The 16079-nt window shown below is 43.1% G+C and overlaps 1 protein-coding gene across 1 annotated transcript; it reads left to right on the top strand.

Annotated features, from left to right (window-relative positions):
• Positions 1 to 3860: 3860 nt before the first annotated feature.
• On the top strand, positions 3861 to 6071 carry LOC118368107 (somatostatin receptor type 1-like). The gene has a single exon (XM_035751883.1). It carries the CDS (start codon positions 3982 to 3984, stop codon positions 5083 to 5085), a length of 1104 nt encoding a protein of 367 aa, XP_035607776.1. The 5' UTR covers positions 3861 to 3981; the 3' UTR covers positions 5086 to 6071.
• The last annotated feature ends 10008 nt before the right edge of the window (positions 6072 to 16079 follow it).

Genomic DNA, 16079 nt, shown 5'->3' on the forward strand with positions numbered 1-16079 from the left:
CACATACACAATCCATGTCTTAAGGTTAAAATCATTCTTTAATGTCTCCTCGCCTTCATCTACACTGGTTGAAGTGGATTTAAAAAGCGACATCAATAAGGGATCATAGCTTTCAACTGGTCAGTCTGTCCTGGAAAAAGCCTGTATACACTGGATGTAGGCTACTGCATACATGAACAAGGCAACAGTAAACATGTCCCCACAAATGATGCAGCGCCCCCCATTGAGCCAATTGAGATATTGCGTCCCCTTTGAGCCAATTGAGACATCATGCTTGACTAAAACATTTCAGTTAGCTCTAGCTTCCGCCATGGGCCAATAAGTGTCATTTTGTAAATGTCGGCTCACTATGACAAGACGCATCATTCACTGAAGTTGTGTCAAAATCTGGCAAGCACTGTTAAAGATATCACATGTGACTAACATACAAACCACAGTCCCCTTGCAGGAGTGTCACTACAAACATTTACGTGAGAGGAAAACAAAAAGTGCACATGCATGAGTGGGAAACAGTCAAGAGTCAAATTAAAGCAATCAATCCAGCAAGATTTAAGTTGCTACTCAATGTGTTCACTGTTCAGTAGTTTCTCAGTCCACTGTGCGCCAGGTATTATACAGAGATTTGTCTTGTCATAAGTTACAAGGTCAGATGGTTGTATTGTAAACTTTTTTGTAATAAGTAGTTTGTGTTTAGGCCTGTTAAATCAACCTGTCTCAAGGATATGTGGTTCAGTGCATTGTATTGTTGCGTTGTAGGCAATGAATCAAACCCAGAACTCTGCCATTGCAGGCTCCATGCTCCAAACCCAGAACTCTGCCATTGCAGGCTCCATGCTCCAAACCCAGAACTCTGCCATTGCAGGCTCCATGCTCCAAACCCAGAACTCTGCCATTGCAGGCTCCATGCTCCAAACCCAGAACTCTGCCATTGCAGGCTCCATGCTCCAAACCCAGAACTCTGCCATTGCAGGCTCCATGCTCCAAACCCAGAACTCTGCCATTGCAGGCTCCATGCTCCAAACCCAGAACTCTGCCATTGCAGGCTCCATGCTCCAAACCCAGAACTCTGCCATTGCAGGCTCCATGCTCCAAACCCAGAACTCTGCCATTGCAGGCTCCATGCTCCAAACCCAGAACTCTGCCATTGCAGGCTCCATGCTCCAAACCCAGAACTCTGCCATTGCAGGCTCCATGCTCCAAACCCAGAACTCTGCCATTGCAGGCTCCATGCTCCAAACCCAGAACTCTGCCATTGCAGGCTCCATGCTCCAAACCCAGAACTCTGCCATTGCAGGCTCCATGCTCCAAACCCAGAACTCTGCCATTGCAGGCTCCATGCTCCAAACCCAGAACTCTGCCATTGCAGGCTCCATGCTCCAAACCCAGAACTCTGCCATTGCAGGCTCCAGCCAATGAGCCTGATTTCCCTAATGACTTGTGATTGGTCTGCCAGATTAGATTCACCAATTGTGGCCAAGGATTTTAATTAAATATGGGTGATGAATGCGTGACCCTGCAGGCCGGGTGCTATGACAGCCGCCTTGTTATTCTGTCAGCAGGGCTGCTATGTTTCATACACTGCTGTTGGGTCTCTGTCTGATACCAATATTTTGTACATTTATTGTAATTCAGTTCCACTAATTTAATTAATGTGTTTTTAGGTGCTTTTTCAGACTTGACTGTATTGATGATAGTGGGATTGCATGGAACTGAATCATATTTAATTTCATTGTTTTAGCATAGACCAAGCCCATTCAATTCATACAGTGTATGTGGAGAATAAGTGTTATGACTAAAAACATAGTTAGCTATGAAGACAGCCTCAAACTGTCTGGTCTTGGTTTTACTCTGTGTATGTCTGTTCTCCTCCAGCCCAACGATGCCCTGGTCTACAAGCGGTGGAGGACTACAGAACAGAAGGTGAACTCCAAGAGGCACCTGAGGACTGAGATGAGCCATCCCCATAGTAGTGGTATTGTACAGTCTGTCTCCATATGATGCTACTCAAATCACAGTTTTTGTATTAAGTACTATGTGTTTAGGTCTGTTAAATCACTCAACCAGTAGGTCTGAACCTGACAAATGGTTGACGGTAAAGATACTGTCAATCAAAATTGATACTTTGTGCATAGGAATCTTTATTTTGTGTTATGCGTTTAAAGTAACTTATGACATTGCATTTGAGTGTGTCAAGAGTCATGTGCAATCAGATCTTAAGTGCATTTACTGTGGTTATTTTGAAAACGATTTGTGCCAAGTTCAAGATCTACCTTCATGAATCCTCATTGAGTCATTGGAAACAGCTTGCAGTTCCCAACAAACAAAGATTGTATTTCTTTGGCTTCGGAGCTCTTTCCCAGTGAAATAACTGGTTTCCTTCTTGCCCATCCAAATCAGCTGAGTCAGTCTTTATAAAACAGGAGCTAGAGAGATGAGTGGGAGGCCTATGGAGTATGAAAAACACCTGCCAAATGAACCGGCCTGCATCCAGGAGGGAGATAGGAGTGTGAACACAACCATCTGTTCCACTCACATACTGAGTGTATGTGTTGCTTGTTGCATTTCAAGGACAATCATTCTCTCAAAACAATTATTGCAAAAATGATATAGCTGACCCAGCTGAATGCAGTGTTTCTTGAGGAGATTATTCTGTTTTCCAATCCAACATTGTTTGTTGCATTCTAATGGAACATGTTTATTTTACTTCAATATGAGCCCTTAGAATTATACAATTAAGTCAAAGGCCTCTCTCTCCTGAGCTGAGGAAATATAAAATGTTTTAGTTATTGCTCAAACACTACTTGTTTATTTTAGTCTGTTTACTGCCCACTGGGCACAGATCTCAGTTCCTCATTTTGATCGAGTTAAACATAAATTCAACGTGAAAACAAGAATTGAACCATGTCATTGGATTTAGATTAAAAGTTCGGTGAAAAAAAGCATACCGGTTTGTGCCCAGTGGGTAGAATCTAACGTAATTTGATCAGTTCTGATAGATTAAAAGTCAAGTTGTCACATAAGACCCAGAAACTGCTCTCCTATCCAACTTTGTCAACATAGATATTGCATTTGGCTTTCCTCATGAAACTGTATTTACTTACTTAGATTTTCAGTCTCTAGAGCAGGGAGTGTCGCAAGTATTGCACGATTTTGCACCACCTAGGGATCATACCTGACCCACTGAGCTAATTAATCAGTTCAGTGATTGACTAATTTCAACTCACCTGGTCTTCTAGGTCGGGTTTAATCAAAAACATGAAGCGCATGCAGCGCTATAGGATCAGGGTTTCCTACGCCGGCTCTAGAGTGAATCTCTATGTTTTTGTACCTGATTTGAATATGACGATTGACTTTATTAAACGTAAATTTAAAAAATATCTGATGTGGAAATGATTTGTGATTGTCTCGTCTGTAATAATTATAGTTGGTATGACAGCTCACTTATTTCAAAATAAAGACGATCTTTGTGCTCTGTTGTCTACACATGCCAGGTATGCTTTTTGATTGTAATTTTTATTAAGTTATTAAATTAAAGATGACAATTTATGCAGTTGTATTAGTCTCGTAAATGTCCAATAGTGTTGACTGTGTTTTAATTTAATAGTAAAATTGCTGATACGTCAAGAACTTGTGGAAACTTTTAACTATTGTGCGTCGTCATCAAAAGACAAGGCTCTGCAGCAATTTACCAATCAATCAGTTGAAATTGAATGTGTGTTTTGACGTTCAACGACATTTCTATTTCAGATTACAGTAGTGTATATCGATTAGGACCGAGTCTAGTCCCCACGGCAACGTCATTTTACAACGTCTGAAGCTGCGTGTCTCAAATGACTACTGCATTCGTAGCTATCCATGGTCCTGAAACGCAACGTCTGCGCGCTGTACCATCGATCAACTGCTGTGAGGAGATGGGTTCTCTGGACAGTACTGTTTGAGAAGGGTTATTTAAGATATACTTTTTTTTTTAAATCTGCCAAAATGCTCAACAACTCTATCAGGAATCTTACACTGGAGGACGTTTTTTTCCTAATTAACAACTCGTCATGGAACGGAACGTACAACGAGTCTCACGGCAGCGCTATCCTCATCTCCTTCATTTACTCGGTTGTCTGTTTGGTCGGACTGTGCGGGAACTCTATGGTTATCTATGTCATTTTCAGATATGCCAAAATGAAAACTGCAACAAATATTTACATTCTGAATTTAGCCATCGCGGACGAGTTACTTATGCTGAGTGTCCCTTTCTTGGTGACATCTTCACTCCTTCACCACTGGCCTTTCGGCTCCCTTCTCTGCCGACTTGTTCTAAGTGTTGATGCTATTAATATGTTTACGAGTATTTACTGCCTAACTGTACTTAGCATAGACCGATATATTGCGGTTGTGCACCCCATCAAAGCCTCCCGGTACCGGAGGCCCACAATAGCTAAAATAGTCAACTTCGGGGTTTGGATGTTTTCTATCCTGGTCATTTTGCCCATTATTATATTTTCCACGACCGTTCCAAACTTGGACGGTTCGCTAGCTTGTAACATTCAGCTGCCAGAGCCAGTGAACCAGTGGATGGCTGTGTTTGTGATTTATGCCTTTCTCATGGGCTTTCTGTTCCCAGTCTTTGCTATCTGTATGTGTTACATCCTCATCATCGCCAAGATGAGAGTGGTGGCAATGAAGGCAGGCTGGCAGCAGCGTAAGAAATCGGAGAGAAAGATCACTCTGATGGTGTTGATGGTGGTGACCGTGTTTGTCATCTGTTGGATGCCCTTTCATATTGTACAGCTCGTTAATGTCTTCGTGAAGCACCATAACGCGACATTCATGCAACTCGCAGTGATTTTGGGGTACGCAAACAGCTGCGCCAACCCTATACTGTATGGATTTTTATCAGACAATTTCAAACGTTCGTTCCAAAGAATTTTGTGCCTGCGGTGGATGGACAATGCAACGGAGGAACCAATAGATTACTATGCCACCGATCTGAAAAGTCGTGGTTACAGTGCGGATGAATTTCAACCAGACAACATGGAATGTGACAGCACTTATAGAAATGGAATATGCACTTCGAGGACAACGACACTGTAACCTAGCACATGGACATAAAGTGATGAAACGATATGAACAAAATCATAAATGTGACCACTGAGTGTTTTGCTCATTAGGCATACTAGGCTGTTACGCCTAGTTACTTCGGTATTTATTAGTTTTGTTTACTTGCAACTATTTATATGAACTGAATTAAAATGTTGACTAATCAGAATGTCTTATTATTGTTCGAATCATTGCAATATGGATTCAGGTGGCACTGTGCGTAAAAGTCCTCCAATTATGACAAGTAGCCTTACAGAGCAGAAACAGACTTGCACTACTAGAGGCTGCCGGTGTGCAGTGCAGTTATACCATTTCCCCTGTGTGAGCCAGAGTGTGGACTCGAGTCATAAGACTTTGACTCGAGTGTGACTCAAGTCAGACATCTGATCACCTGAGACTCGACTTGATAGAAAATAAAATAACTCGAGACTTGACTCGAAACGCACACTCGGCACTCTCTCTGATAGGACCAACTGTCAATCAACACAGGTCGGATGAGCTGGCGCAGTGAGAATATTTTCTGGGGTCGCTTGTGCGAAAGCTGAATGGGAAAATATGAATATTTTTTCATACATATTTTAATAGGCTACATGTAGCCTGACATTTTAATTTTATAACAATGCCTTTAAGATCTGGTCACGAACATGATAGGCCTACAGCATTGCAACAAATGGTTGTTTCTAAAAACATTCTAAACTATGCTTCAGAACCACAAAGTTGTGCATCTTGACTGTTGACCAGTCATTACCATTGGCGTGCAAAGATGGGCTCACACATCCGGATTAGTGACCAGAAATCGCTTGTTTAATTTTCCCCGGTTTTGCTAGGCCAAAATAGAGTAGCCTGCCTAAATTAATATTATCCAGTGGAGATGCGTCATTCATGGCAGGTGGGGCTCAAAACAGATGGAGCTCTGCCCCACCTGCCATGAAAAAATGTGTGACATATCCGTCTGTAAACAATGTTGCATTAATAAAGCCGCATACAAACAAGGTCTCTTTTTTTGCTTTCTTGAGTAAAGCAGCTCCAAAATTAATGTGTTTCAGTCTAGCTCAGTGCTTTTTGTGGTGGTGGGTCAGCCAGCGGAAAATATGGAGAGTAGGGGTTGGTAATGTTCTCTAGTTGCGCCATGATTGGCTCAGTATTCTGTCACTCATGGGGACACTACCTCACCACAAAATCTATGGGTCGAGCTCGAAAATTCAAGCCCCCTGGGTGCTGCCATAGACTTACATTAGAAGTGCCCATCCAAGAAGGCTCAAGGTCGTTGGCCACAGATAAAATGACGTTAAATCATGTCTACCTTAGCTTTGATTAGATTTATCATGTCAACTTCATACTTTCAACATCTTAGCTATCAGGCTAGACAAGTAATCATCATCATGCATCAAGTCAACAATCTACTGGTAAATCCTTTCAACCCTTGTCATATAAATAGAAATTATAGATAAAACGTAACGGTGCTCATCAGCCATTTGACATAAACATTACACAACAAGTTGGAAATCGCAAATTCAACAATGAGTGCTAAGACGCCACTGCAGCCCCGGGTTCGATCCCAGGCAGTGTCATAACTGGCTGCGACCGGGAGACCCATGGGACGGTGCACAATTGTCCCAGCGTCGTCCGGGTTAGGGGAGGGTTTGGCCGGCTGGGATGTCCTTGTCTCATCGTGGTCTAGCGACTCCTTGTGGTGGGCCAGTCGGTCGACTTCGGTGTGTCAAGAAGCAGTGCAGCTTGGCTCTCGACCTACGCCGAGTCCGTAGGGGAATTGCAGTGATGAGACAAGATAGTAACTACCCCGAAAAGGGGGTAACACCATGGGCCAGAAATGTTTGAATACATTGGCCATGCTATTAATCCGGCATGACTTCTGCCGAGTTCAAAACTGGAAATTCGGAACTGGGAAATCTGACTTCAGTGAGTTCAAGACAACTGGAAACTCTGTAAAAACGAACTCCAATTGTGAAAAAAAACGGAAAATAATTTTGAACTGTCATCCAACTTTCTAGAGCCCACAAGAGTGCCACTTCCTGTTGAAGTGAGCACAGCACAACAAGTCCAAAAATGTCTTGTATGCTTCTGCATAAATTATGTAATATGCCAGGGAGATAGTATTACTTTCTTAGCTACAGAATGTTGTGTAGTAAGCTGTTAGTAGACCATGTGCCTTACCTAAATCATTTGATCCCTTTTCCCTTCATAATTAGCCTACTGTTCTAACTTGGTGGGGCACATGTAGCCAATAGCCAGTTGTAGAGAAATGTCATCATCAAATATTGTAAGAGCTTTCATTGTCTGCTTCTATGCGCCCTTTATTTATCTTATGGTTCTGACTTGGTGTACAGGGAGAATACTGTAAGAACGGTCCATGTTCTGAATTCTAGCACCATACATTTCAAAAGTGCTGAACAAATAGTTATATTGACTAGGTCGCTCATTCATGTCTTAATAAAAATTAAGGATGGCCTCTTATCCGCTCCTCTTCAAATCAAATCAAATCAAATCAAATTTATTTATATAGCCCTTCGTACATCAGCTGATATCTCAAAGTGCTGTACAGAAACCCAGCCTAAAACCCCAAACAGCAAACAATGCAGGTGTAAAAGCACGGTGGCTAGGAAAAACTCCCTAGAAAGGCCAAAACCTAGGAAGAAACCTAGAGAGGAACCGGGCTATGTGGGGTGGCCAGTCCTCTTCTGGCTGTGCCGGGTAGAGATTATAACAGAACATGACCAAGATGTTCAAATGTTCATAAATGACCAGCATGGTCGAATAATAATAAGGCAGAACAGTTGAAACTGGAGCAGCAGCACAGTCAGGTGGACTGGGGACAGCAAGGAGCCTTCATGTCAGGTAGTCCTGGGGCACGGTCCTAGGGCTCAGGTCAGTTGAAACTGGAGCAGGAGCATGGCCAGGTGGACTGGGGACAGCAAGGAGTCCTCATGTCAGGTAGTCCTGGGACATGGTCCTAGGGCTCAGGTCCTCCGAGAGAGAGAAAGAAAGAGAGAAGGAGAGAATTAGAGAACGCACACTTAGATTCACACAGGACACCGAATAGGACAGGAGAAGTACTCCAGATATAACAAACTGACCCTAGCCCCCGACACATAAACTACTGCAGCATAAATACTGGAGGCTGAGACAGGAGGGGTCAGGAGACACTGTGGCCCCATCCGAGGACACCCCGGACAGGGCCAAACAGGAAGGATATAACCCCACCCACTTTGCCAAAGCACATCCCCCACACCACTAGAGGGATATCTTCAACCACCAACTTACCATCCTGAGACAAGGCCGAGTATAGCCCACAAAGATCTCCGCCACGGTCAGGGGGGCAACCCAGACAGGCCGACCACAACAGTGAATCAACCCACCCAGGTGACGCACCCCCCCAGGACGGCACGAGAGAGCCCCAGCAAGCCAGTGACTCAGCCCCCGTAACAGGGTTAGAGGCAGAGAATCCCAGTGGAAAGAGGGGAACCGGCCAGGCAGAGACAGCAAGGGCGGTTCGTTGCTCCAGAGCCTTTCCGTTCACCTTCCCACTCCTGGGCCAGACTACACTCAATCATATGACCCACTGAAGAGATGAGTCTTCAGTAAAGACTTAAAGGTTGAGACCGAGTTTGCGTCTCTGACATGGGTAGGCAGACCGTTCCATAAAAATGGAGCTCTATAGGAGAAAGCCCTGCCTCCAGCTGTTTGCTTAGAAATTCTAGGGACAATTAGGAGGCCTGCGTCTTGTGACCGTAGCGTACGTCTTCCCCTTTATGCCATAGTTTGTACATCTCAGTTGTCAGTAGAAGCCACATTTGTTTAGCAAGTCAGGCATATCAGCTATGCTTTTTTAAAAGCAGCAAATGAGGCTGAATGAACTGTTTCGCTGCCAGACAAGGCTCCGCTGATAGCCAGGTGTAGCAGTGGTAAGGACAGCTTTATGTAAGCCCTAATAGTTTGTAGGCACCATTTGTAACCCTTATAGTGGAATTATTGTTTAGTATTGTGTAGTGGCTTTGCTGGCATACATCTAGAATCTTTATTTTTGTTTGCCCCACCAACATTTACATGCTAAAATCGCCACTGATAGCATGTCATACTATTTCTGTCCAGACAGCATCAGTTACATGGGCACGCATAGAGGGGCTCTGTTTCGCTTGCTTTCTCCAGTGATATAGTTTCAGCAGAGAGGATGAGGTGAAGCAAGAGGGTTTAGCCTCTCCTAGTATCCCAGCAGCATATCACCCTATCACGGCTTGCTTCTGAAGCTAAGCAGAGTTGGTCCTGGTCAGTTCCTGGATGGGAGACCAGATGCTGCTGGAAGTGTTGTTGGAGGGCCAGTAGGAGGCACTCTTTCCTCTGGTCTATCAAAAATATATCCCAATGCCCCAGAGCAGATGATTGGGGACACTTCCCTGTGTAGGGTGCTGTCTTTCAGATGGGATGTTAAATGGGTTTCCTGACTCTCTGAGGTCATTAAAGAGCCCATGGCACTTATTGTAAGAGTATGGGTGTTAACCCTGGTGTCATGGCTAAATTCCCAATCTGGCCCTCAAACCATCATGGTCACCTAATAATCCCCAGTTTACAATTGGCTCATTCATCTCTCCCCTGTAACCCCAGGTTGTTGCTGCAAATGAGAATGTGTTCTCAGTCAACTTACCTGGTAAAATAATGGATAAATAAATAAAAATAAATTCCTGGTAAGCAATCACTGGGCTAGTTGATACAATGTGACAAGTTTGTTAGGGACAGCTTTGGGGCAGACCCTGTGAAGATTTAATAAGATGTTAAACTTCACTAGCAATGGCTCAAGGCAGGCAGATAGGTGGAGAAGAGAGATTCATGTGATTTAAAGAACTGGCATTTATCAGGATACTTTCAACTGTTTTTATTTGTTGGCTTTAGGCATATGTATTTTACTTAGTTGATGATGGAAGTTATAGGCCTACTGCTGCATTGGCCTATAGACTATCTCTGAGTTATATGCTCTCATTTCTTTGGCCACCAGTGGATCACAGTGCATCAGTGTGTCCATATGGCAGAGACTAGTGCCCTCACCATAGTTGAAATTGAACTTTTAGATTTGTATCATTTTACTTCAGATTTGTATGATTAACCATGTAACAATGATTTTGAGAAACAAACACGTTATTATTGAAATGAAACGGTTAAATATTTATAACTGGCACACAGATCGGTAGAAATTTGAAGATGAATTGTAATCCTCCCCAAACTTGAAACTCATGAGCCCCCTGTGGTCTTTACTATTTGCACCCATTTAAAAAACAAACACGTGCAAACGTGTACACACATTGGAGGTCCAGTGAACAAAATGGACCCGCCTGTGGAAATCAAATGCCCGTTCAACTGATCCATTCTAGCTCTGGGTCTGCACAGAGGAAAAAAAGAAACAATTTTTGAGGAGGCCTGGCATCCCTTGGCATCCATGAATACAAGCCACTGCCAGAACATTTTGGTAGTGAACTCTTCTTTCATAACCCATTAAGGTCCTCATCTTAAAAGATCCCTCAAGTCCAAATGTCCATCTGGGTTCAACCATAAGGTTCTATCTGACACATGTTCTGTTTTTAAGAAGACTGCAACTATTTGACCACATAAATGACAGAATAACACTTCTCCCAAGATAGAGTCAGAACACATCATCAAATACATTAAGAAATGCATTATGAGCATCAGACAAACCACTGTCATCGCTGAACAATGATGTGAAAACATCATTACTTTAAGATTTATGACAGTTTTGTTTTGTTCCTTGTGTGCCATTATTGCTGGCTAGATTAGCCTAGACCAGTGGTTCCCAACCAGGGGTACTAGGACCTCTGTATGTACTTGGTCTATCCACAGGGGGTACTTGAGAAGACTCATGAGACAGTAGGCCAACTGGTAAACAGGGGGTACGTTTGGGGTACTCCAGGCAGAGCAAAATTTAGTTGGTGGCACAGTAAGTGGAAAAAGGTTGGGAACCACTGGCCTAGACCATACTTAGAGTGAGATGGCAAAGACATGTCTTGTGTTTGGTCCGGGTCCGTCTGGATTTGTTCAGGCTTGTGATTGGATTGCAGATATAACTTTATAGTGCCAAGTTCTAATGGGTTAATGCAGATATAACTATCTAGTTTTTCATTTCTTTCACTTAAAATGTACTTCTAATTTCACAGACATGAAGAACCATTTAAAGATGTATTATATCTGATTAACACATTTTTTACAAAAATATCAGATTATATATATTTATATATGTATAGTCCCAATGTCTCGATTTGTAGTTGCATGTATCGATTTTTTTCACTTGACTTGAAATTGTGACTTGCTCTTAAAATGTATGACTTGGACTTGATTCGAGACTTGACCCATTCTATTTGAAACTCGGACCTTGTGACTTGAGACTTGCTTGTGACTTGAATAATAGTGAGCACATACAAAAAAAGTGTTGAACCCTGCTGCCTATGATTCATTTATTCCAGACTTCTTGAAGAGTAAAAGGAGATTGATGCAGAGTTTAAGTTCAGATTTATGCTCAGTCTCTATGATTCATTATTCATTGTGTAAGTTCAAGTTAAAACAGCAGCAGTGATTTTTGTTTTAACATCTCTCAGGCAGACAGCAACAGGAAAACGTTTTTACCATTTGGCAAAACAACCACATCCTGATCCGGATAGAGCAGCCAAGCCATCTCTTATCAGCAGTCCTCTCTCTCCTCTTTGGTGCATATTTACTCAGGCCTCTGTAGGCTAGAAGATAAACCTACCCACAGTGTCTGTTTGCTCATAATTCATTCAACCTTTATTTTCAATTCTAATAAAATCATTGCTTTTAAAATCAGTTGATCTATTGACAAGATAGGGTCTTTCTTTTGAACTGAGAAAGAACTAGGTTAATATGGGCTCAACATTTTACGCCATGGGCAGAGACTGTGATCCTTTATATCAGGACTAGAAACTTCCAAAATACTGAAGCATCAAATTCATCTTCCTATGTTACATGATGCCTTATATATATATATATATATATATATATATATATATATACACACAAACCACATACAGTATATACAACAGTAGGGAAGTTAAGTACGTAAATAAACATAAAGGCCTAGCAAATACTATGAAGAAATGTGAGCCCACATACAAATCCTCAAAATAAAATAATATCCAAAGCTTTCATTTTCACTACTGCAGTAAAAATTAACATTGTATTGTCTAAGTAGTGGTCAATCCTTTCTATTAAGAAATGTTATTCAAGTGCTTATTGACAATTAACTGTAAGAACTGAAATAAGTCTTATATATTGTCAGTTTAAATCTTCAGGTTGTCTGAGTCTGCTGTGACCTCCATTCACACTTCTGCTTAAGTTGCCTCCTTCTCATTTGTGTTTTCCAGGGAGTATTTTTCCTCCGAGGCCTCTGCCCTCTTTATTGCCATTTTCTCTGCAGTTTTCATGGCCAGTTTCTGCGATCGCCTCCTGAGACAGCACTTCACAGTAGCCAACACCACGACCACCAGAACGACCAAGGTCATCACTGCGATCACCACAGGTATGAAGATTTTGGCTTGTTCTCCACTCTTGTCCACTATCTCGATGTCATCCGTAGGGGAAGTGGGAGTGGGTTGGTCCTGCAGAAAGATGGTAATTGTTGGCTTGGGAGTGGGAGTGTGGTCTTGGACCAAATAGTTGTCACTTCCTTCAGGAGTAAAGGTAGCTGGTAGTTCATTGCATGACACTGAGCCCTCGTCTTGAATATTTCCATTTTTATCACGGCATTTACAGAGGTAAGAACCCTCTGTGTTGACACACTGGCCTTTGCAGGGCTGATCTCTGCATTCATCATTGTCCACGCAGTTTCCAGACCCATCTCTCACATAACCTGCTTTGCACGAAGCACAAATGCCATCTATAGCCGATCCATCATCACGTTTCCATTTCAGAGTTGTTGCAGAGCAAGTCAGTTTAAACAATTTCCCAGACGAACATTCTAGATCCAGTTTATGAGGATTATTTGGGTCTGGCCTTATTGATCGGGCCTCCAGTATGTGTGGGGTAAGAAGACACTGGTCCATGAAAGGCATCTTTTCATCACGTTGTTTACAAATGAATGGACGATTTGTCTTACAGGTACTGGGAACAAACCCCCAGTTCACTATTTCAGTTCCATTAAACTCACCCGAGAGAAATACACAGTGTATAACCGTGCAGGTTGGTTTGGGCAAAGACTTCCACTGATCCAGTTTTGTGTCACTGCTGCTATCCACTGTCCATTTAAAACCTTTCAGAGGTGTGTCATTTTTCACACAATGCAACTTTTCTTTCCTCAAACCCACCCAAAACTCAAATGTACCTTCTGTGGATGGCATGTTCGCGATGACTTTCAAAATCTTCGTGGCTTCCTCCATACTGGCCACTTTAGTTAGGAAACTGGCAGGCAGACAGGCTTCTAAAGCTTTGTCGAAGTTGAGAGGACTCAGATGAAGAGTATAGTGTTCATCATCAGGAACACACAGACCCACCCCCAAGACACTCCACAGGCATATCCAGTAGTACTCCATTCTCCCCGCTTGCACCAATCGATCTGATGACAGTGGTGCTCAGTCAGACTGATGATGGTCCTCCTGCTAGCCTCCCCTGGAATGGACTGGCTGACGATGCAAATTTTCCTGCTACTTTCTTAGTCTACCCTGAGAGGTCCTCCCAAGACAACAAACACAGGAAGTGTGCTTAGACTTCATACAGCCATCCACTTCCTCTGCAGAGGGGGTGGTGGCATATCCAAACATTAGCAACTTTTAAACAAATGATCATTGTTATAAAAGTATACAGCAGCCTAAGATTCAAGGCCTGGCAGATGAGTTGTGAGAAAAATACACTAATGTACTCTAGGTCATATCAGCATAACTCAAGTAATTTCAATGATTTAGCTCTTTGATAATATTTCCCCATGAGATCACCAGGCGAGCTTCACTTTCTGTTGTGGGAGATGCAGGAAGTTTTCCTTCACAGAAAAGGCTTGCAAAATAAAGAAAAGAACCAGTGTCACAAATGTGTGCTGAGATCCAACTTGAAACTTGTGAGAGGATATGCCAGCCTGCTGATACTGTCCTGGTATCAGGATGTGATGATAAAAAGCAGAAGTATGATTATTTCCCTCAGGGAATAGACCCTCGCTAATGTGTGCTTTGATTTCTATCAACCCTAAAACACGAAACTCAGAAAGTCATTGTGTCATTGTATAGCAACTTGACTTAGTGAGGCGTTCAGGGAGGACCCCACTTGGGATATACAGAGTATTCATTGTCTACTAAGTAAATTACTATTATTTAGGTTCTGCGGCAGTGCTTCTTTGTCAGAGAAAAGCAGATGCTTCCTGGGGAAGTGCCAGAGAATGGCAGGAAGAGAGGCTGAGGTGGAGTGCATTTCTACAACTCAGATAGGAGAGGACCTTATCCACAGCACATCTCAGACAGGAGAGGACCTTATCCACAGCACATCTCAGTCAGGAGAGGACCTTATCCACAGCACATCTCAGTCAGGAGAGGACCTTATCCACAGCACATCTCAGTCAGGAGAGGACCTTATCCACAGCACATCTCAGTCAGGAGAGGACCTTATCCACAGCACATCTCAGTCAGGAGAGGACCTTATCCACAGCACATCTCAGTCAGGAGAGGACCTTATCCACAGCACATCTCAGACTGGAGAGGACCTTATCCACAGCACATCTCAGTCAGGAGAGGACCTTATCCACAGCACATCTCAGTCAGGAGAGGACCTTATCCACAGCACATCTCAGTCAGGAGAGGACCTTATCCACAGCACATCTCAGTCAGGAGAGGACCTTATCCACAGCACATCTCAGTCAGGAGAGGACCTTATCCACAGCACATCTCAGACAGGAGAGGACCTTGTCCACAGCACATCTCAGATAGGAGAGGACCTTATCCACAGCACATCTCAGTCAGGAGAGGACCTTATCCACAGCACATCTCAGACTGGAGAGGACCTTGTCCACAGCACATCTCAGACAGGAGAGGACCTTGTCCACAGCACATCTCAGACAGGAGAGGACCTTATCCACAGCACATCTCAAACAGGAGAGGACCTTATCCACAGCACATCTCAGACACATGAGACCTTGTCCACAGCACATCTCAGACAGGAGAGGACCTTGTCCACAGCACATCTCAGACAGGAGAGGACCTTGTCCACAGCACATCTCAGACAGGAGAGGACCTTGTCCACAGCACATCTCAGACAGGAGAGGACCTTATCCACAGCACATCTCAGACAGGAGAGGACCTTATCCACAGCACATCTCAGACAGGAGCAGTCCAAGGGACACAGAGGGAAGGGTCCGGTGTGGGGGAACCAAAGGAAATGGAATTCTAAGTGCACAGGAAAAGGAGTCTCCCCCAAAAGCCACTAGAGAACAAAGGAACAAGGGAGTGAAGTCACACTTCCTTTTGTCTACTTACTGTGAAAATGTATGTGAACTCCAGTCAGGGTTTAATTAATGCTTTCCACTTAAGACAGAAAAAATAAACAACCCTGTCTTGTACCCCAGACTGTATGGTTTCACTGTGATTGCAAAGGATTGTGGGTAGAGGATTTGTATCATCATTTGGAAATCTGCCACAGTACCCCTACTAAACATAATCTGGTCGAAGGACCATGAAAAAGGAACCCAAGATATTTAACTGGTTGGATAGATGTCACCAGGTGTACTCAGCTCCGGTCAGAGAGCAAGCAGACGACAGAGAGGACTGGTGGTTGGATATGGTAAAGGTGTGTGATTCTGCAACAAAGGAGAGGCATCATGTCAGGTTGCATAACATAAAAGGTCATGTTGATAAGGACAAAGCTATTAAAACATATCTCAAATGACAAAAATTACATTGTTAGGTAACTACAATAAACATGGAAAAAAGGAAACAAACTTACTCTTAACTTGAACGCACACAACTGGAAAGAAATGT

Source organism: Oncorhynchus keta, chromosome 35 (assembly GCF_023373465.1).
Source record: "Oncorhynchus keta strain PuntledgeMale-10-30-2019 chromosome 35, Oket_V2, whole genome shotgun sequence".
Taxonomy (NCBI): domain Eukaryota; kingdom Metazoa; phylum Chordata; class Actinopteri; order Salmoniformes; family Salmonidae; genus Oncorhynchus; species Oncorhynchus keta.

What these genes read in the sequence shown, in the direction of transcription:
- LOC118368107 (XM_035751883.1), top strand. Translation starts at nt 3,982, where the DNA reads ATGCTCAACAACTCTATCAGGAATCTTACACTGGAGGACGTTTTTTTC.